Source organism: Salvia hispanica, chromosome 2 (assembly GCF_029641045.1).
Source record: "Salvia hispanica isolate PSC_SH4W2 chromosome 2, Shi_PSC_v1, whole genome shotgun sequence".
NCBI lineage: Eukaryota > Viridiplantae > Streptophyta > Magnoliopsida > Lamiales > Lamiaceae > Salvia > Salvia hispanica.
The window spans coordinates 51,833,365-51,853,891 of record NC_142693.1 but is presented as its reverse complement, the minus strand read 5'-3'; the positions used below and the strand labels follow the sequence as shown (position 1 = coordinate 51,853,891).

At 36.5% G+C, this 20,527-nt stretch overlaps 1 protein-coding gene and 3 non-coding genes across 5 annotated transcripts; all 4 read left to right on the top strand.

Annotated features, from left to right (window-relative positions):
• The first annotated feature begins 3,688 nt into the window (after nucleotides 1-3,688).
• LOC125196902 (uncharacterized) lies at nucleotides 3,689-7,419 on the top strand. Of its 2 annotated transcripts, XM_048095568.2 has the most exons (5): nucleotides 3,689-5,943; nucleotides 6,376-6,424; nucleotides 6,546-6,643; nucleotides 6,919-7,057; nucleotides 7,141-7,419. In XM_048095568.2, exons 3-5 carry the CDS (start codon nucleotides 6,621-6,623, stop codon nucleotides 7,285-7,287), a joined length of 309 nt encoding a protein of 102 aa, XP_047951525.2. In that variant the 5' UTR covers nucleotides 3,689-5,943; nucleotides 6,376-6,424; nucleotides 6,546-6,620; the 3' UTR covers nucleotides 7,288-7,419. The 2 variants fall into 2 exon arrangements, with proteins under 2 accessions (XP_047951525.2, XP_088919684.1); XM_089063558.1 differs by lacking the exons at nucleotides 3,689-5,943; nucleotides 6,376-6,424 and having other exon boundaries at nucleotides 6,444-6,643.
• On the top strand, nucleotides 3,940-4,024 carry LOC125202885 (small nucleolar RNA R16). The gene has a single exon (XR_007173221.1). It is a non-coding gene; the product is annotated as a small nucleolar RNA R16 (small nucleolar RNA).
• LOC125202887 (small nucleolar RNA R16) lies at nucleotides 4,056-4,135 on the top strand. The gene has a single exon (XR_007173223.1). It is a non-coding gene; the product is annotated as a small nucleolar RNA R16 (small nucleolar RNA).
• On the top strand, nucleotides 4,501-4,596 carry LOC125202882 (small nucleolar RNA R41). The gene has a single exon (XR_007173218.2). It is a non-coding gene; the product is annotated as a small nucleolar RNA R41 (small nucleolar RNA).
• Nucleotides 7,420-20,527: the final 13,108 nt, after the last annotated feature.

The window sequence follows — 20,527 nt, the reverse complement described above, 5'->3', positions numbered from 1 at the left end:
TGATACTCGATGCTTATCTTTAAATAAATGCAAACTTCGAGTTCACTATGGTAAGGGTGGCATAACTATTAAAATGTTTTGGCATGAGTCCACTGAGTATGTTTAAAATACTCAACCCTGCATGTGTTTTCCCTATGTGCAGGTTGAGCGGCGATGGGCGGTCGGTGGTGTTGAGAAGATTGAATCAAATAAAATGGATGTTTGGAATTATAAGTGTAGTCGTGTCTTCATACATGGCTCCGCTTTCTCTTGATATGCTTCGCTGAATATTTTTGGAAAACTTATTATTTTTGGTTATGGTGAACTTAATTCTTTGTTTTGGAATGAGGGGAATTATTGCGTTTTGTTGGAATTATGCTAAACCTTTGACTTTTGAGCCTAATCTATTAAGTCTTGATTCTCGTAAGTTAGCCGTTGACTTATTGCCTTGATCTTCATTAATTGCTAGGGTAAATCTCTTTAACTGAAACCCTAGTCTCTGTTCTTGTTGTTTTTAAGTTCGCCTAAGTAGCAGTCGCTGCATTTATTATACCCTAGAAATGTCGGGCTGTTACAGTCGGAGTTCGAGCTCGAGTTGCACCATGAGATGATTGGATACCTTCGCGCACAAACGAAGAAGAAGTAGTTTTTTTTAATTTTTAGGATTTGTAATTTTCTTTTTCTAGGAATTGTCATTTTCGAATTTTTCGACTGAACAATGAATTTTTTCGGTTTTAATTGTTCAACGTATTCTATTTTACGAGTAAAATAGGCTGGAGTTGTGAATAGTGCAATTTAATAGTTGGGGCCCGAGTTGGGGCCTGTAGGGTTAGAGGAGCTGTGGCGTGAGACTCAAAGTTAGGGGAATGATGACGTGGAGGGGACTTGGGGCCTGAATTTGGGATAGGGTTGGGGATGCTCTAATGTATCACAGACAACTATTCAAGTTTAATACTCCCTCCGTCCCACAAAAGATGTCACACTTTTCTTTTTAGTTTGTCCCACAAAAGATGTCATATTTCCATTTTTGGAAAAATTCCTCTCTTACATTAATATAAAAATTATATTTTCTCTTTCCATTTAACACACAAAACAAAACCTCCTAAAATCCCATGCCATTCCACAAGTGTGACTTCTTTTGTGGGACGGAGGGAGTACAATATAGTCGATTAAGCTTTTAGTTGGTGATAGGCACCTTTCCACAAATCCACCATAAACCTAACAACAAATCCAATTCAAAACCAATTCCCTAAGTTCTAGATATAAACCATCTAAAGAAGCTTGTTGTCAACATCTGAAGTGGAGCAGTCACAGGAGAAGGACAGCCACCAGGAAGAGCAAACTGGCTCAACAAGAGAAACCCATTAAGAATGCCTCGGTGCCGGAGAAGACGAAGCATCACAACCGAGAAGATTGTCAGTGTTGTCGGAAGTGCATTGGTCGCCTCACCTATTTCAAGGCCGAGAAGGCCACAACCGACGAACGACTATCAGAACAAAGGAAAAGACGACGAGTTATCCGGCTGAGAGGGCGAGATTTTGACCAACCGGATGACTCGTCTTCAAAACAGTACCACCAATGGAGAGAATCTCATTGGAAAAGAGCTGAAAGCCTTTACCCAGACACAACCACATGATCATCGATCACTGCTGCAAAGGTAGCCGTGCTGGAGATGGAGAGAAGATGGTCGGCCGCGTCGAGAGAGGAGAAGCTGCTGTCGGGGGAAACCTGGAGAGACTAAGAACTTATTCCCTCCGTCCCATTGAAGATGACTCACTTTCCTTTTTAGTTTGTCCCAACTAAGATGACCCATTACTTAAAATGAAAATACCTTTATCTCTACTTTATTCCTTCTCTCTTACTTTACCCTCTCATCTCAACAAACAAAATAAATTTACATAAAATCCCGTGCCGCCCAAGAAAGGGGTCATCTTGCTTGGGACGGAGGGAGTACTTTATAATGGATGAATCGTTTGGCCGAGGGGAAGGTATCAGCCACTTGCCAAATTATTTAATCTCTGAATCAAGGAGAAAATTGTCGAGGACGAAGGCGGAGCAGCCAATGTCCGTGCGGCGAGGGGGAGAGAGATATCGTCGCTACACAACCTCTGTGAAGAGCTGCTGGGAGTGGGGTGTTTTCGGGAGGCGTTGTCGGCCAGAAAAGAAAAAGAAAAAAGAAAAAAAGTAGAGGAGCACATCGCCGATCGAGAAGATGCAGCGGAAGAGATCCCGCTGACTGCAAATGAGCCGCGAGATTTGGCGGCGATTCGAGAGGTGATCGGCTCTAAAGAATGTCAAGGAGAAACCGAAGTGAGGAGTGATGGGAGAAGTCTCATCGTCAGAAAATGAGCAGACTTCAGATGGACGACCAGAAGTGTTGAGGGAGAAGAATGTCATACGGCGAAGAGGTTCCGTGGAGTTTGGCGATTACTCGTCGGAGGTAGTGTGGCTTGACAGTCTATCCTCGAGAAGAGACCCACAAGGATAAATGTGATTGATGGTTTCACGTCTGCATTTTTAAAGGTTCAATTAAAGGAGAAGTAAATTTGGGCATAGTTGTTATTGGGCTCAAGAAAGAAAAGAAATGAAAATAATGGGTTCATAGTGTGAGCTGCAATGGGCTGAGAATGGTCTAAAGATGGCTATTAGATATGATCCAAAACTGTTTAAGATGGCTTCTGGATATGAGCTAAAACTGTCTAAGATGGCTCCTGGACATGAGTAAAAACTGTTTAGATTGTCTCCTTGACACGAGTTAAAACTATCAATCAAAAATTGAAGAGCTATTTGACACAAGTTAAAACTATCAACCAAAAATCGAAGATCTTCTTGACACGAGTTGAAAATGTCAACAAAAACTTGAAGAGCTCCTTAGTACGAGTCTAAACTATCAACGATGAATTGAAAAGACAGTATGATACCAGCATAAACTATCAGTGACAATTGAAGGACTCCCGAATACGAGTATAAACTAATATTAATAGTGAAGAGCATGGTATGTGTAGAGATCACGGTGGATGTTTTCAAAACAATAAATTACATACACGGTGGATGTTTTCAAAACAATAAATTACATACTCATTTTGTTCCATTAATTAAGTACTCACTCTGTCCACGGATATGAGTCCCGTTTTTCATTTTGGTCTGTCAGCGAATAGGAGTCTCGGTCCATAAATACTATAAATGGTAAAAAGACCCCATATTTCACTAACTCAAACCATTCATATTCATTTAAAACTAATATATACAAGTGAGACTCATCTTTCACTAATTTTCTTCCATCCACTTTTAATCACATTTTTTAAAACCCGTGCCAGAAAGAAATGAGACTACTATTTGCGGACATGGGAGTAGTAATTAATACGAAATCATAAATATTATTTTATTCCATTAGTTAATACTTACTTGATCCACAAAAAAAGTCAAAGTTATAAATAACACGAGTTTTAATGTACATTTGGTAAAGTAAGAGAGAAGAAAGAAAAAATGGTGAAAATAGTGTTAATAGATTGTATGATCCATATTTACAATGACGTGTATGCTTGTTATTTGCTTAAAACTTTCCAAATTTTGAATTAATCTAATTTTAGTGGACATATAAAATTAATTAATTAATTAATTTTTTTTTACATAGGATCAGTAATTAATACGAAATCATAAATATTGTGAAAATATTAATTTGCAGAGATGTGAGTGCGGCTACAATCGTTTGTGGTCGAAACCCTAGCTTTTGAATTTCTCTATTTAAGTGAACTCTGGAGCCGCCTCCATCATCACCAAACAAACGCAGCAACTCCTCTCTTTGTTCTTGCTCCTCAATTAGCTCCTTCATCTTTTTCTCGTTCTCTATTGTTGCTAATTGCATCTGGTTTTCCATCTCTTTGTTGTGTGAAAGGATCTTCGTTGTTTCTCTATCATTTTTTATCCCAACTTATGCTTTTTATCGCTGATTTTTTTTTCATTGGCAGATGAAGATTTATAAATCTTATCCTACACACTGAATCTCTGTGCTGATTGATTACTCCGCTTATTATCTGATGCCATTCCTTTTCATTTTCGTTTTTATTTGTTAAAAAAAAGGCAATTGATGTGAAATTAGATTATTCTACACTGAATTTGATGTGGACTACAACTTCGCTTATTACCTGATGCTTTCATCTTCCAAAATCTCCTTTCCTTTTGTTTTGATTATTATGCGTTTTATGATAGTTTCTGATCTGTTTGATGATGAGAGAAAGCGGACGGGCGGACAGAACCTGATGCCGTGTTGAATGTCCTCTAAATTCCACTTTTTGGAAATATCTCTGAAATTAAATTGATGTACCCGTTGCATTTTTTTGATTGAATGCATTATTAGTTTTTTAGAATTTGATAGTTGCTGCTGTGAGGAATAATCCAATTTATGTCTGGACAAATGAAACCAACCATGGTTGTGATTGTTTATCCGAGTTCTGAGCAGAACAAACTCTCTATTTATGATTTTAGCATTTGAAATCTACTTACTACTCCTTTGTTTTAATCGTGGAATGGCTGTGATGCTGAAAAACTACCTATTTTATGAGAGAAGTATTTTCCCTCTGATTAAACAATCCAATGGATCCTTCTGAGCTTTTTCCACTCTTCGTTTTCTTTTCTTTGTTAATCTCTATTTTGACGTTATTCAATTCAATTTGTTTGTTATTATTCCATCGAGATGAGGAATGCCGATCGGACTTTTGAATGACGAGCTTAAAAGCCAGACTACAATTATCTGATCGATGGATATTAAATGTATTTCCTTTTTTTTCAAAATTTGTAACCTGTAAATCTGTTTTGTTCCATTTTTGTTTCACTTTCGTTTCTTGAACTCTCGCTGATGTGAAGATAATAATATTAATAAAGTTTCAGCCTTGTCTGAAATTATTTTGTTGACATTAAATCTTTCTGAGGGAGCGGTTTATCACTATGACCATTTCTCATTGGTACTTCACATCGAACTTTAAGTTGAATTATCCTCACTTTTCTATAGATGTTTAGCTTGACCCGTTTCATTAACGGTGCTTTTTTTGTTTTGGTATTATTTTTGTTAACCGTTTCATTTGAACAAACAGTTTACAGTGCAAGATGAAACTTCTGTTGTCACAACTGTTCATAACTAATTCATCGATTGTGCGTTAGTTTGTGGGATGAGTTGACAGGTCAAGACCAATTCTAACTTAGGAACGTATGAAGGCCGTGGCTGATAAGGATATGTTTTATATTTCAAATCACAACAGTTTAGAACTGTAAATTAGAAACTTTGAGGTGTTGATGATTACTGTAAGGGTATGGAGTTGGCTATGATTTGTGCTAATCGGCAGACGTTCTTAGAGGTGACACTGGCAAGGTTTTTGGATGAGATATATTGCGTTGTATCAATAGTTTGTAAGAGATGTTGCATATGACTATTAATAGGAGTAGATGTGAAATTATATACCTTCTCTATTCCATATTGCTTTAGTTGTTTTTTTTAAGATTTTAAAAAATTGTGTTTAGAGAGTTAAATAAAATAAATAAAGCAGAGAAGAAAATAACAAAAAGAAAGAATATAGTCTATGTAATTAGATGTTTTATTTTTACTAATGGGACATCATAGCAAACACCATAGATGCATAGTAATTGGACAAAATTTCGTGTAGGTGATGTTTCATAGAAGTCATTTCCATCAACATTCATCACTTAGCTGAGGTGAAGTCTCACAAACGAATATATAGGTTTGGTTGAAAGCTAAAGAAAAAACAGAGACCAAATTTCCTGCCTTAGCGTTCCCATGCCTCAATTTGTTATATTCTTGCAAACTCTCTATCTAAATTTGGAAGAATAGAGTTAACGGGTGTTTTCGACATCTCCTTTGCTTGATTAGGGCGTTTTGTCTGGATCTTCAATGCGTGTCTTTTGTAATATGATCGAAACTCTCTCCACTTGACTCCGATCGAGACTTGCTAGGTACTCACTTGACTCCGATTGAGACTTATTTATAAAATGCTAATATTTAGAAACTTAAGCTTTGAGATATTATAAGTATAACTAATAGTAATACAAATTAAAAGAGACTTTTTTGACATTACAATATGACACTTTGATAAAATTTGGAAGTAAATTATAATTTTTTCTATAGTGACAAAGTTTGGAAGTAAATTACAATTTCTTCTATTATTAATTAAAATATAATTTAAATTAAAATTGTTTATGGTTTTAACTTTTAATTTTTTCATCTACTTATTAATAATGTTTGGAAGTAATACATAATTTGTTTTAACTTTTATAATGTTTGGAAGTAATACATAAATTGTTTTAACTTATTAAAATATAATTACAATTTTTTCTTCTATAAATCTTTATCCTCTTGACTCATCTATTTTTATCCTTTTCTCCCAGTGGCATAGTTTGGCGGTATCTATTCTCCAAACTTATTGCTGCATTTAAGGTACTTCATCTTTTAAAGAATGAAGAATTAGTTACATCCAAAATTGATTAGAGCAAGAATCTCTCTTAATATGAATGCTGAAACCAACCCTGCACGTCTATTTTGTATCGATATGGAACAGTTAACACGCAGTTTGGCAGCAAAGGCTTTTCAAACTTCTCTGCCACTTTGTAAGGAAACTTTCTTCTCTGCTGCTATGGAGGATCATCTGGTCCTTCGGTTAGTACTAGAAACTTTTTTCCCTGTACCTTCTTAATTAATACAATCACTGCATTTTGTGATCAATTTCAATTAATAAATATATGAGGCATTGCATTTTCCATCTGGTTTTATTAACATGTGAATATTAATTAATGGTTTATTATAAACTGATAAAAAGGTTCCACTGTCTCTGAGAATCCAAATGAAGAAAGCTTAAACAAACGATTCATCACTGAACTAGCTTAGGAGTGTCTTCTAGTATTTCTTTGATGAATAGTAGTAATTCTTTCCAGATATCAGAAGCTGATGACAGAAAGTTCAAGTAAGCCACTTTTTGATCTGCGGAAGCTCAACGCATCACTTCCTGTTCCTCCCGTGAAAGATCATTCCATGAAGATCCTTGCCTTGGGAGCAAATGATGATTTCATAGTGGTAAGACTCTTGGCCCCTTCTGTATCAGAAAAAAGTTATGTTTTCATTTCTCTTTGGGGTGAATGAATCACATGTTTGTGTAGGATGCAGAGGGACTTAGAGAAACAGGTAGGTTTTATGGAGTGTCACCTGTTTGTGTGGAAGGGGTTGCACATGACATGATGTTGGATTACTCATGGGAGAAAGGTGCGCATGTAATTCAATCTTGGCTCAATGCTTTGGACACATAAGCAGCCTGAATCAATTATGTTTCTAGAATACTTCTGATACGATCATGTCTCTTATGATCTTCCAATTGTTTTAGTTTACCTTTATTACTTGATACGATCATATCTCCAATTATTTAGTTATATTTTGATTCACCGTATTTTTCCTATATTTGTTTAGATATTTGTTTCTTGTTCGCTAAGTTAAGGTAGTATTCTAGTATTATAAATAAGAGAGCTTGTTATCATTTTAATTAATTAATTCCAATTAATGAATATATTATTTTCCCTAAACTTGTCTTGAGCAACAAGAATATTATCTTTCGTTTCCTAATTGTTATCCGTCGGAGAACGTCCGAAAATCAGCAATTCGTGGTCTATCTTTCGAGAACGTCGAAGGTTCGATCACCTTATGTAACAGCCCGCTCTCCTAGGGTACAATAAATGCGGCAACTGCTACCAAACGGACTCGAAGAAATGAACAAGGCTAGGGTTTCATTTAAAGAATTTTGACCAAGAGATTTAAAAGAACTATCAGAGTATTTAAAGCAACAACTTAGCCTAAAAGCTTGAATGAGAAAGAGAAAGGGGTATCATAAATAACGATCAAATTCTCAAGAGTACGACATAATATTTAAGATAAAATCACAAGAAAAAGTCTAAGGCCTCAAATCGAAGGAAAGATGTAAATATTCAAAACGACGAACTCTAAGGTGCATCAAAACTCAGTGGAAAACGACCAAGAGAAAGAATAGCCATGTATGAAGACACAACTACGCTTGAAGTTCATAACATCCATCTTAATCAATTATCATGCTCAACACCCGCCACCGCTCGTCGTCATTCAACCTGCACATAAGGAAAACACATGCAGGGCTGAGTATTTTGAAATACTCAGTGAGCTCGTTGCCAAAACATTTTATAAGTTATGCCACCCTTACCAAGTGAACTCGAGTTTTACAATTTATCAAATAAAATATCATCGAGTATCACAAAATATTTTCATAGATTGGCCAATCAAATATCTCCCATTTTCTCATCAAAATCCACAATCATATCCATGGTGCGACGAAAGTGTGGCCACACTTTTCGCCCACGAGACCGACCGACTAGCAAGGACGGCTCACGATCCCCTCGTGTACACAGCTTGGTAGGGTTTGCGGCCCATACTCAAACCCGAATTCGTATAACATATCCAAAACCTTGGCCCAATGGAGCGAACTCACAAATTAGGCTCCAGGCACAATATCACAATAAAACAAATATAGGCATGACATAACAGTTAAACCACCCTTATAACACCAATCAATATTTTTGCAAGAAGTAAAAGAGTTTAAGAATAAAGCCCACCTCGACTGCTTAGATTTCAAGTAAGTTTCTCTTTTCCTTTATTTGACTTTGCAACCGAGGTTTCACCTTTTAAGAAGCACATAGGCACATACAAATCAAAATCGCAACTCAAAGTCTAATTCATGCATGCCTCGACGTTTTTTCCCCTTTTCCTAACGACTTAACTTAATATGGTCAAACATAAACATGTTCTATATATATATATATAATTCGTTCGCATGATAAATCTAGATCTAGCATTAATATATATCGCGCATGAGTATTTCACCAACACACAACACACACACACAACACACACGCATAACACACACACCACATGCATACATATTTTCTATGTCCTTTTTATCCCACTCTCGCTTAATTAATATGCATGAGGGTTCAAGAGTACCGATTAATCGGTTAGAAAGAAGAGGGATCAAAGAAGAAGAAGATTAATATAGGAATACCTTTTTGAGAAAAACGATCGGTAGAAAATAAGTAAAGGCTTGGTTCTTCAAGAATCCTTGGATCAAACTTCAATTTCTTCTCAAATGGAGTAAAGTAGAAGAAAATTGAGAGGGAGAGTTGAGAGGGGAAGGACGAAAATTTAGGGGAGGGGGCGAAAAAATGAGGTAAGGGTTAGGGGTTTTGGCTCTTATTTATAGAGTCCAAGAAGATCTTTAGAATACATGGTAAGATTCTATTCTCCACAATTAAATAAATAAATATTATGGAGTAGGGAAGAAGAATTAACAAAAATAGAATAGGGTATCAAGACATGAAATTTTCGAAATATATGGCTCCCAATTAGCCAAGATTTCGTTTTGGTATATTTTACGGAGTAGAATAAAATATCACGGAGCAAAATAAATAAATATAAAAAGGAATCCTCCCACTTGGAGAATGAAGCTAGGCGTGTACTATGCTTTAATTAAGGCATGTGATTTTTTTATATTAACTAGAATAGGTTAAGGCAAGATCTCTTGAGGTATGGAAAGATTTGGTAGAATATTTAAATTCTAGGTATAGAAGGAAATCAAATAAGGGATCAATTAAAATAAAAATAATTCTTTCCTTCCCACAATAGGTGATTTTCGAAAATCACCAAGGAATAAGGGGGCTCGATTTTCTCAACAAAAATAAGGAACAATTGGGTCTTGGATTTAATTTGGATAAATATCCCAAGAATTAAATTAAATCCGGAAAAATAGAATTTCCTTCTCCAAATTCATAGGGGTCGAAAATTCCAACTATGAGGAATAGGGTTATAGTATTTATGGAAATTTTCTCTAATATCCTCACTCACCCTTAATCAAATAATTCATCTCATAAATTAATTAATCACATATGCCACATCATAATAGTCAACAAATTTGACTTTTCAAACTTCTCAATCAAATAAACTCATGTAATAAATTCACTTATCAAATAATTCACATCTTCCACGTCATCGATATTAAATTTTAGGGCTCTAAAATTAGGGTTCTAAATTCCGGGATGTTACATCCTACCACACTTAAAAAAAATTTCGTCCCGAAATTTGGTACCTTTATGGAAAGAGTTTCGGGTATAGATTTATCATCTCATCCTCACGCTCCCACGTGGCTTCCTCGGGCCCGTGGTTTCTCCATTGAATTTTCACGAAGGCAGTGGTTTTATTTCTCAAGGTTTGGACCTTTCGATCTAAGATTATCCGGGGTTGCTCCTCGTGGCTCAGATCCGGGCTTACAGCAATATCCTCGTAACGAATCACATGCTTCGGATCGAACACGTATTTTCGCAACTGCGACACATGAAAAACGTTGTGCACATTCCCAAGGCTGGGCGGCAGCGCTAAACGATAAGCTACGGGTCCTACTCCTTCTAGAATCTCGTACGACCCGATAAAACGTGGCTTCAGCTTGCCCTTGACTCCAAAACGCGCTATCCCTTTCGACGGGGATACTTTGAGGAAAAACTTTATCACCAGCGTGGAACTGTGTTAGGTTTGGTATACTGAAAAGCATGTTTCGAGCAAGTTTCGCTCGAATAGAATCTTGCTTGTATACGTAAAACTCTATAATCCACTTTTAACCTGATTCAGTATTATTCGAGCAGTTCCGCACGAATAGAATCACTATTATTATTACATTGTGTTTGCTTGTGCATTTATAAGATGTTTTATAAACATTTAAATGCATAAGAAGTAAACAAAGTCTAAGTCTTTTGCTTAGTAGACCGGTTGTGGGCGTCGTCCACTTTAAGGTAACACGGTCAGATCTATGCAATGCTTTGCAAAAGAAAAAGAAGAATTTCACAACCTAGATAGGCTTAGACTACCTATCGTGAAAGGTTGCAATGTCAGTCCGCATATTTCTAAGCCTTACTGAAATAAGATGACATTGGTGTGGTATAGCACTGAACGGATCTAACAGCAAGACGTATCTTTATGCTATCTACTGAAAGACTAGGTCTTGATAAAATGTTATTTCTTAATCTACATATGTTAGCATTGAGCATACGGTATTGATTATGTACTACTTTGACTTATCAAATGGTGCGGGTTTTTCGTAACCCAATAATCCTGATATATTGGGTAGTGGTGATTAATATCTAGCGGTGCTAGGATTGCTATTATGTTGAAACATGCACGAGGTGAGTCTCGTTTGATAATGTCCTCAAGAGGAGCTCGAACAAGGTTTTATTATTCGGAAAACTGGCCAGTTGGAGTTTTATTACTCTATGAATAATAAATAAATGTTTCTTGCTATGTCCACTCTTGGAATTAATAAGATATTAATTAATTAAGTCCATAGCAGACATTGATTAATTAATGGACATTTATATCTTAAGCGCGGGAAATAAATAATAAAAGTGGAAACCCGGATTACTTATAATTTCGGATTTGGATGGGGAGAGTTCAATATTACTTCTGTAGTGGCTGCTCGTAATATTCCAATATAAGCTTGTATTAAATTGTGGGTTCAATTTAATTAGTAAAAAGCTAATTGGGCGAGCCCATATCCAAAACCTTCCATAGATCCCTGTCTGGGCCCAAAAGGAACTTAATATAAATAGGAGAATAAAGGAGACAGAATTATCACAATTTCATTATTTGTAATTTTCGAAAATTTCAGCTTCCCAGCTGTAGGAATTTTCGAATTCTACTCTTTTTCCCAAAAGGATTTCTTCTGTCTTCTTTATTCGAGTCCTAGTATTTTGATAAGATCAGCCCACCCTGATATCGAGATACAGTTCGGGAACCAGAGAGAAGATCCGTGGTCTAGTATTGAAGATCATCACGTGGAGAAGGCGCGAGCAATCGACGATTCTTTGGAGAATCAAATCGGTAACTCTAAACCGTAGAAATCATGTTTAGGATTTATTTTCTATGAGCATGAATTATTTGCGTTCTAGCATGCAATTATCTGTTTAACATGTGAATTGATTAATCGCATAATCGGTCAAATAGATCCGTGTCTGATTTATTTGTTTTGTACATGTCTTCCGCTGTGCAAGGGGCACCAAACCCCAACAATTGGTATCAGAGCCAATTTTTGGCTCTGATTATGTGGATTAATTTCATGTTATGTGAATTGCTTGAATGCATGTCTATATTCGTCGTGGTTTTGTCTAACGATGAATTATGTATGCTACGTGAATTAATTATGTTAATGAATTGATGAGTAATTAATTCAAGATACGTAATGGTTAAACCTATGTAATGGTTACGTTGACTTCAACACATATGGTATCATTACTTGATCAATTATATTTGCCTTACGTGAATTTGAATTCCAAGTCGGCAAATCAAGAATTGTTGCGATTGCGACATCAAGAATCCGTCGCACCGCAGCCATGGCTGCGGAGAGGTGTCGACGCAGCAGCGTCGGAGATCACCAGGCAGCAGCACCGTTGACGCCGGAGACGCGACAGCAGCTCCAGCGGAGCGACGTTGACGCAGCAGCGTCGGAGACGTCAGGCTCGGTGGATGCGTGAGACAGAGAGGGAAGGCTAGCTTGATGCACGCGGCGATGGCGGTCTGAGTGGGAGCCCTTCGTGGGCAGTTCCCGGGCTCGAAAGACAGCGATCTTCGTGAGCAGCCGTAGACGGAGCAGCAGCGACAGCAGCTCCGGAGGAGCGACGTCGACGCAGTAGCGTCGGAGACGTCAGGCTCGGCGAGCTCGCGAGACGAGTGGGAGCCCAGCAGCGGCTGCGGTTCAGTGGGAGTACGACGACGCAAGATTAGGGTTTCCCTATGCGTGATGTCGTTTTGTCTCGTCTCACGACTTCGCTTTCCAAATTTTGATTAGGATTTCCAAATCCTTGGATTCAATTTCGGAAATAATTCAAGATTAATTTGGAAATAAGATTTGAAATATATCTTGTGGATTTTATATATTATATAAGATTTGATTTTGTATTAAATCATGGATTAATTATTGATTTTATCCTTATTTTATGGATTCGTAGGGATTTAATTCCTAGACAAAAATCCTAGTTAAATTTGGATAATGACAATCTAATATTTATCTATATCCTATGGATTAATGTGGATTTATCCCTAGACAAATCCTAGTTGGATTTAGATAATGATAATATTATTTTATTCTTATCCTATGAGTTTAGATGAATTTATTCATAGATAAATTCTAGATGGATTTGGATAGTGATTATATAATATTTTATTCTTATCATATAGATTTATATGGATTTATTCCTAGATAAATCTTGGATAGATTTGAATAATTCGAATATAATATTATTTAATTCTATGGATTTATATGGATTTACTCCAAGTTAAATCCTTGATGGATTAGGATTAATATTAATATTGATTTATTTTATCCTATGGATTTGAATAGATTTAATTCTATTAAGACAAATCCTAGATGGATTAAAATAAGTATTAATCCAAGTTATCCTTATCTTTGGATTTATGTCCTAGATAGATTAGGATAAAGATGATATATAAGAAAATCATTATTTAATTGGATTTAGATAAACTAATTTATCTAAGAAATCCTAAGTAATGTTTGATATATTCTGGATATCTATTCTAAATAGAATTAAGATTTGTATAAATCTTGGTTGATAGGATTTTATTTTTATCTTATGGATTATGATGGGATTATTTCTATCTAGTAATATCCTAATGCGATTTAAATAATGATAATTCTAGATCAACGTTATCTTGAATTGTAGGATTTGATTTTATCGATATAAAATCTAGAATAGTCCTAAATGGATTTAGATGGTTTACAATATCTTGATAAATCCTAAATCAATTTGGATAAAGATTATCCAATATAAAACTTAATTATTTAATTGATTCTCCCATGACTAGATTAAATAATTGTCGATAATTATCCTATGTGTTTAAATGCCATGCATTAAATGGATTTATCTGTTTATTTGGTGTTTATCTATTTTAAAGTGGATTATCTGTTTTATCTGCTTATGTGATAATTATGCAAAAACCATATAAAAATATCTAAGTGATGATTACAACAAGTGCGTTGTATATGGTCTCCATCGGTTGGACTGCCAAATTTTGTGAAGCTGATTTTCTAATATTATCGCCACCTACAGAGTAGGGACAATAATCCTACGAAAATAGTAAGTTCATAAGGGCGGACTTCTCACATAATAAATAGAATGAACTAGAAAGTGGTTCCCAATATTATTGCCACCTGCAGAGTGGGGACAATAATCCTAAGGAACTGCGAGTTTCAGGGTTCAATCAGAATTTATGAGATAGCTTGATTTTGTTATCAACACATGAACATTGTTATGGGAGTGTGTTGTAGAAATAAAATTCTGTAATGCTAAATCTGATGGTCGTGCTTAGGCAGCATTAGGCGTGTCAACCTCCAGAGGAGAAAGCTATTGATGCGTTGGTGTTGTGACCAGTAAAATTGTCAAAATTTTAATGCGTATTAACCTCCAGAGGAGGATACAATTTATTAATTTTGCAGTTGTAAGATACATAATTGTTTTGTGGTTATTTGTGATTATGTATTGAGCATGAGTATGTGATAATAAGTTTATTTGCCAAATCTTCATTATGTCTTTTAATATTTGTCTGCGATCCTTATAGAAAGTAAACTCGAATGCCTAAATTATGTAGACCGAAAACGAAAGTGGATAAGATTCTCATAGCTGAAAGCTTGAAGTTTATACTCAAATGATTCATGTCCTCCATTTCCTCGACATAATTCCACGAAGAATGTTCAAGAATGCATTATGCATGTACTTGACAAACTCTTTGAGGAATAAGGTCAAGCTATTTTCCTTTAAGTAGCTCGACAAGTCTTGGTAAATGACGATGAAAGATGGATATAAATAGAATCTGTCCAGATGATTCGATTGGAATATCCTAGAGTGACAGAATGTTTTGAGGATCTTTTGATCACTCAAATAGTTTCTGACACACAAGTCATCGCCTAAAGTAATAAGAAATGACTATAAGAAGGTTTAAATGAAAAGTAGAAAATCTTCAGAATAATAGTCGTTATGTTACTATTAGAGGAAAGTAAAATGATAGATGACGAATTCATAAAGGCTGCATTTTTCTTAAGTCCTAGTTCATTTGAACAAAAGACTAGATATGGAAATGGGAGAGCCTGAATTGTCATCGAAGTTTGTTTAAAGCGAGAAAAGATGCTTTGTGAGTTGGATTGACCTATTTTATAGAAGGACAATGACTTACATGACAATGCAACTTCTAAGTAAGAGATCTTGATCCAGTTAGGTTTTTGTTGCAGTGGGAGCTATTAATGCTCAACTATTGTTTTATGGTTGATGCTTAAGGCATCAAATAATATAAGTGCGACAAGGTTGAGTATTCAACAACACATCAACTTCTTAATCATTGAATGATAAAGTATTAATGGCTCTTAGCCTTAAGGCCAAGAAAATACTTAGAAATTGTTCGAACTGATCTAGACTATCAAGATTTTAACATTTCGTTAAATAGCTTGACAGTTGAGAAAGTCTGTTTAATGCACTATGAGTTAGGATCATTTGATTTTTCAAGAGATTCAGAATACTTATAGAAGTGCAACATAGAAAGACTAGCAAGTCTTAATGGTTTACACCATAAGGAGACGAGCAAAGGGTTATGATCAGTAGTGGGAGTCTAATCTCCATTAACAAATCCAAGCATTCATCTAATGAATGAGATAGTTATGTAAGAAGGAATCGAAGTCTTACTAAGACAAGTTTGATTAAGTGATGAGTTGACTCATTAAAATCTTATCATTGATGGGATAAACATTAAAGAAACTACCAACATCAGTACCTTCTACAAAACACGAGTTGTGGACTAGAGTGTCTCTAGTCTAGCACATCTCAAAGTGTAATGTTGTTCCAATACGTGTTGGAAAAGTGTCCAAGAAATTGGAGTTGTGTACTGAGGCATGTTTTAAGGTTTGTCCCAAATGATGTAAGGTTATAAGTTCTGTAATCTTCAAAGATATAATTCTTGTATGAAGATCAAGAGATGAACTACAAGCCTAACAACGCGATAACTCTCAAAATAAAGAGAGAGATATCAGATTTTCCACAATACCAAGAAGTCATACCATTAGAAACTTTTGCACTAATAAAATCAACTTCAGTACCTAAGATTGTAAGAACCATGTCGTAGTGGGAGCGTTCCACTGGAACACAACAAGTTCATGGGTCTAAGAGTGTCGGAAGACTCAGTCTTAGATTAAATTGAACATAATCCTTTTAACTACAATGTAGTATTGGTTAATTTGGATAATCGTCTTAGAAAAGGTGATAGATTCCATATTACAATCTAAGATAGACAACATGTTTTACAAGACTTGCAATACTACCTATAGGCTGTGTCAGTCAGTGGGAGCAAGTATCTTTGCAAGTGTAAATGTGGATTGCAAATGGCTAGACAATGACATTGGGTTATGCCCAAAGAGAATTATCTTCTCGCTATCGTTGTGTCAGGATTTATTTGATCCTATTGTCTATTAGAACTTACATAAATTAGAATGTATGTATTATGATTGTCAAGACAGCCTTCTATAAATAGAAGTCTTGAGGAAATCATCTACTAGAACATTCTAACGGATATGTAATTAAGGGCAAGAAACGCATGATTGGAAGCTTATAAAGACCTTCGTGGTCTTAGGCAAGCATCTAAATTAGAGTATATGTGTTTTATCAAAATTGTCAAATGTCTGGAATTTGACTTTTGCCCATTGCAGTGCTGTAAGCACTAGAAAGTTGAAAGTGCATTAAATGTGGTATTATTGGTACTCTACGATGATGAAATCTACAAAAGTTGCAAACAACTAAGATTGGCATCTAGCGTAGGAAACTGGTTGTCTACCCAGTTAAAGATAAATGATTTAAGAGAAACTAATTACATTCTTAGCATCTAAGTCCTTTTAAGATTGCTAGAAAGAATGTTGAGATTCTCTTAGGAATCCTATATCTACACATTGCTTGGAACATTTAAGCATTAGAAATTCCATGAAAAGGTTTATACCTTTCAAGGTGGAATTGTCTTGTCTCTAGTCAAGTGTCATTTGACGCTTAGTGAGATCAAGAATTATGAGACTAGTTTCGGAGATAGTTGTCTCATGTATGCTATAGTGTGTACTAAGTTTGATATTAGTTGTGCTTTTGCATAGCAAGTATATATCATAATAACCATGGCAAAGGATTTTGATTGAGGTAATGAATATACCCTAGTGCTTGAGAAAGACTAGTAACTATATTCTAGTTTACCAGTCATTCATGTAATGTCCTTGAGGTTACACTGTCTTAGTTTTATTACTAATCAGTGATCGAGTAAGTTATCCTTTGATTATGTGTTTACCTTAGGAATATCTTCCTAATAGCTTTAATCGTAAGTTTGAGTATGCCTATGAGTATTATATTTAATTACTCTAGTGAAGGCTAACTCAAAGGACACACGAGTTTATTAAGCTAAGCAATCACATATGGGGATGATATTAATTAAAGATCAAGTACGCAGCAAAGACATTATGGTGACAAAGATATAATCAGAGAACTACCAAGCAGATTTTTCTTTCACTTAGTGAAATGAATGGTAGTTCGATATATCTAGTATCAATACCTGCTTTGTGTATAAGTGGGAGAGTTTTTGGCAGTGGGTATACTCGAAAGCATGTTTTGAGTATAAGTGGGAGATTGTTAGGTTTGGTATACTGAAAAGCATGTTTCGAGCAAGTTTCGCTCGAATAGAATCTTGCTTGTATACGTAAAACTCTATAATCCACTTTTAACCTGATTCAGTATTATTCGAGCAGTTCCGCACGAATAGAATCACTATTATTATTACATTGTGTTTGCTTGTGCATTTATAAGATGTTTTATAAACATTTAAATGCATAAGAAGTAAACAAAGTCTAAGTCTTTTGCTTAGTAGACCGGTTGTGGGCGTCGTCCACTTTAAGGTAACACGGTCAGATCTATGCAATGCTTTGCAAAAGAAAAAGAAGAATTTCACAACCTAGATAGGCTTAGACTACCTATCGTGAAAGGTTGCAATGTCAGTCCGCATATTTCTAAGCCTTACTGAAATAAGATGACATTGGTGTGGTATAGCACTGAACGGATCTAACAGCAAGACGTATCTTTATGCTATCTACTGAAAGACTAGGTCTTGATAAAATGTTATTTCTTAATCTACATATGTTAGCATTGAGCATACGGTATTGATTATGTACTACTTTGACTTATCAAATGGTGCGGGTTTTTCGTAACCCAATAATCCTGATATATTGGGTAGTGGTGATTAATATCTAGCGGTGCTAGGATTGCTATTATGTTGAAACATGCACGAGGTGAGTCTCGTTTGATAATGTCCTCAAGAGGAGCTCGAACAAGGTTTTATTATTCGGAAAACTGGCCAGTTGGAGTTTTATTACTCTATGAATAATAAATAAATGTTTCTTGCTATGTCCACTCTTGGAATTAATAAGATATTAATTAATTAAGTCCATAGCAGACATTGATTAATTAATGGACATTTATATCTTAAGCGCGGGAAATAAATAATAAAAGTGGAAACCCGGATTACTTATAATTTCGGATTTGGATGGGGAGAGTTCAATATTACTTCTGTAGTGGCTGCTCGTAATATTCCAATATAAGCTTGTATTAAATTGTGGGTTCAATTTAATTAGTAAAAAGCTAATTGGGCGAGCCCATATCCAAAACCTTCCATAGATCCCTGTCTGGGCCCAAAAGGAACTTAATATAAATAGGAGAATAAAGGAGACAGAATTATCACAATTTCATTATTTGTAATTTTCGAAAATTTCAGCTTCCCAGCTGTAGGAATTTTCGAATTCTACTCTTTTTCCCAAAAGGATTTCTTCTGTCTTCTTTATTCGAGTCCTAGTATTTTGATAAGATCAGCCCACCCTGATATCGAGATACAGTTCGGGAACCAGAGAGAAGATCCGTGGTCTAGTATTGAAGATCATCACGTGGAGAAGGCGCGAGCAATCGACGATTCTTTGGAGAATCAAATCGGTAACTCTAAACCGTAGAAATCATGTTTAGGATTTATTTTCTATGAGCATGAATTATTTGCGTTCTAGCATGCAATTATCTGTTTAACATGTGAATTGATTAATCGCATAATCGGTCAAATAGATCCGTGTCTGATTTATTTGTTTTGTACATGTCTTCCGCTGTGCAAGGGGCACCAAACCCCAACAACTGTAGGTCCGTCCGTCGAACGTCGGCGTACGACTTCTGTCTGTCCTGAACTTCCTTCATTCGCGCGCGGATTTGTCGAACGATTTCGACCATTTCTTCGACTGCATCAAGTCCAAGCGCTCTTCGTTCGCCAACTTCATCCCAGTAGAGCGGAGATCTACACTTTCTCCCATAAAGTGCTTCGTATGGCGCCATGCCGATCGTTGCTTGAAAGCTGTTGTTGTAGGCGAACTCGATCAAAGGGAGTGCGGTCTCCCAACTTCCGCCTCGGTCGAGCACCACGGCTCCGAACATATCCTCGAGAGTTAGTATCGTCCTCTCGGATTGTCCATCGGACTGTGGATGAAAAGCGGTGCTAAAGTTTAAGCGTGTCCCAAGCTCGCGTTGTAAACTAACCCAAAATTTCGAGGTAAACCTCGGGTCACGATCAGACGTAATTGTCACTGGGACTCCATGTAATCGCACGATGTAGATCCGAGCTAGCTTATCCGATCCATGGGTTACGGGGATTGGTATGAAATGCGCACTCTTGGTAAGTCGATCGATGATCACCCCGATCGCGGTGTTCCCTTTAAGGGTTTTCGGCAACGCAGTCACAAAGTCCGTTGCGATGTGCTCCCACTTCCACTCGGGTATCTCAAGCGGTTGTAGCTTTCCGTACGGTCGTTGGTGTAAGGCTTTCACCTGTTGGCAGGCTAAGCAGCGCTCCACGAAAGCTGCGACATCTCTCTTCATGCCGTTCCACCAAAATGACTTCTTCAGATCCTGGTACATCTTCGTGCTCCCGGGGTGAGCAGTGTATGGGGTTTCGTGGGCTTCGCTCATGATCTCGTTCCTAAGTCCCTCGTCGTTCGGTACGCACAGTCTCCCTTCAAAGGTGAGAGCGTTGTCGGAAGCCTCGCTAAAACTTCTGGATTCACCGGTTCTTACTTCGACTCGAATCTCCTCTAATCTCACATCTAGTCGTTGTACTGCAACGATCCTCGTCCTTAGATCAGGTTCTACTACTAACGCGACGATTCGGTCTTCTACGGTTTCGGGTGTTCTAACTACTTCTATTCGCAACTTACTCAACTCTCGTACTAAGCCTTCCTCTTCTGTCAGAAAAACGGCGAGTTGCGAATGGTCTCTACGGCTTAAAGCATCTGCTACTACGTTTTCCTTGCCAGGGTGATAGTTGGTACCACAATCGTAGTCCTTCACTAGCTCGAGCCATCTCCGTTGTCGCATGTTC

Coding starts and splice junctions, on each gene's coding strand:
- LOC125196902 (XM_089063558.1), top strand. CDS start 6,495: ATGAATGCTGAAACCAACCCTGCACGTCTATTTTGTATCGATATGGAA. Junction 6,644..6,918: donor GAGGATCATCTGGTCCTTCG/GTTAGTACTAGA, acceptor AATTCTTTCCAG/ATATCAGAAGCTGATGACAG. Junction 7,058..7,140: donor CAAATGATGATTTCATAGTG/GTAAGACTCTTG, acceptor ATGTTTGTGTAG/GATGCAGAGGGACTTAGAGA.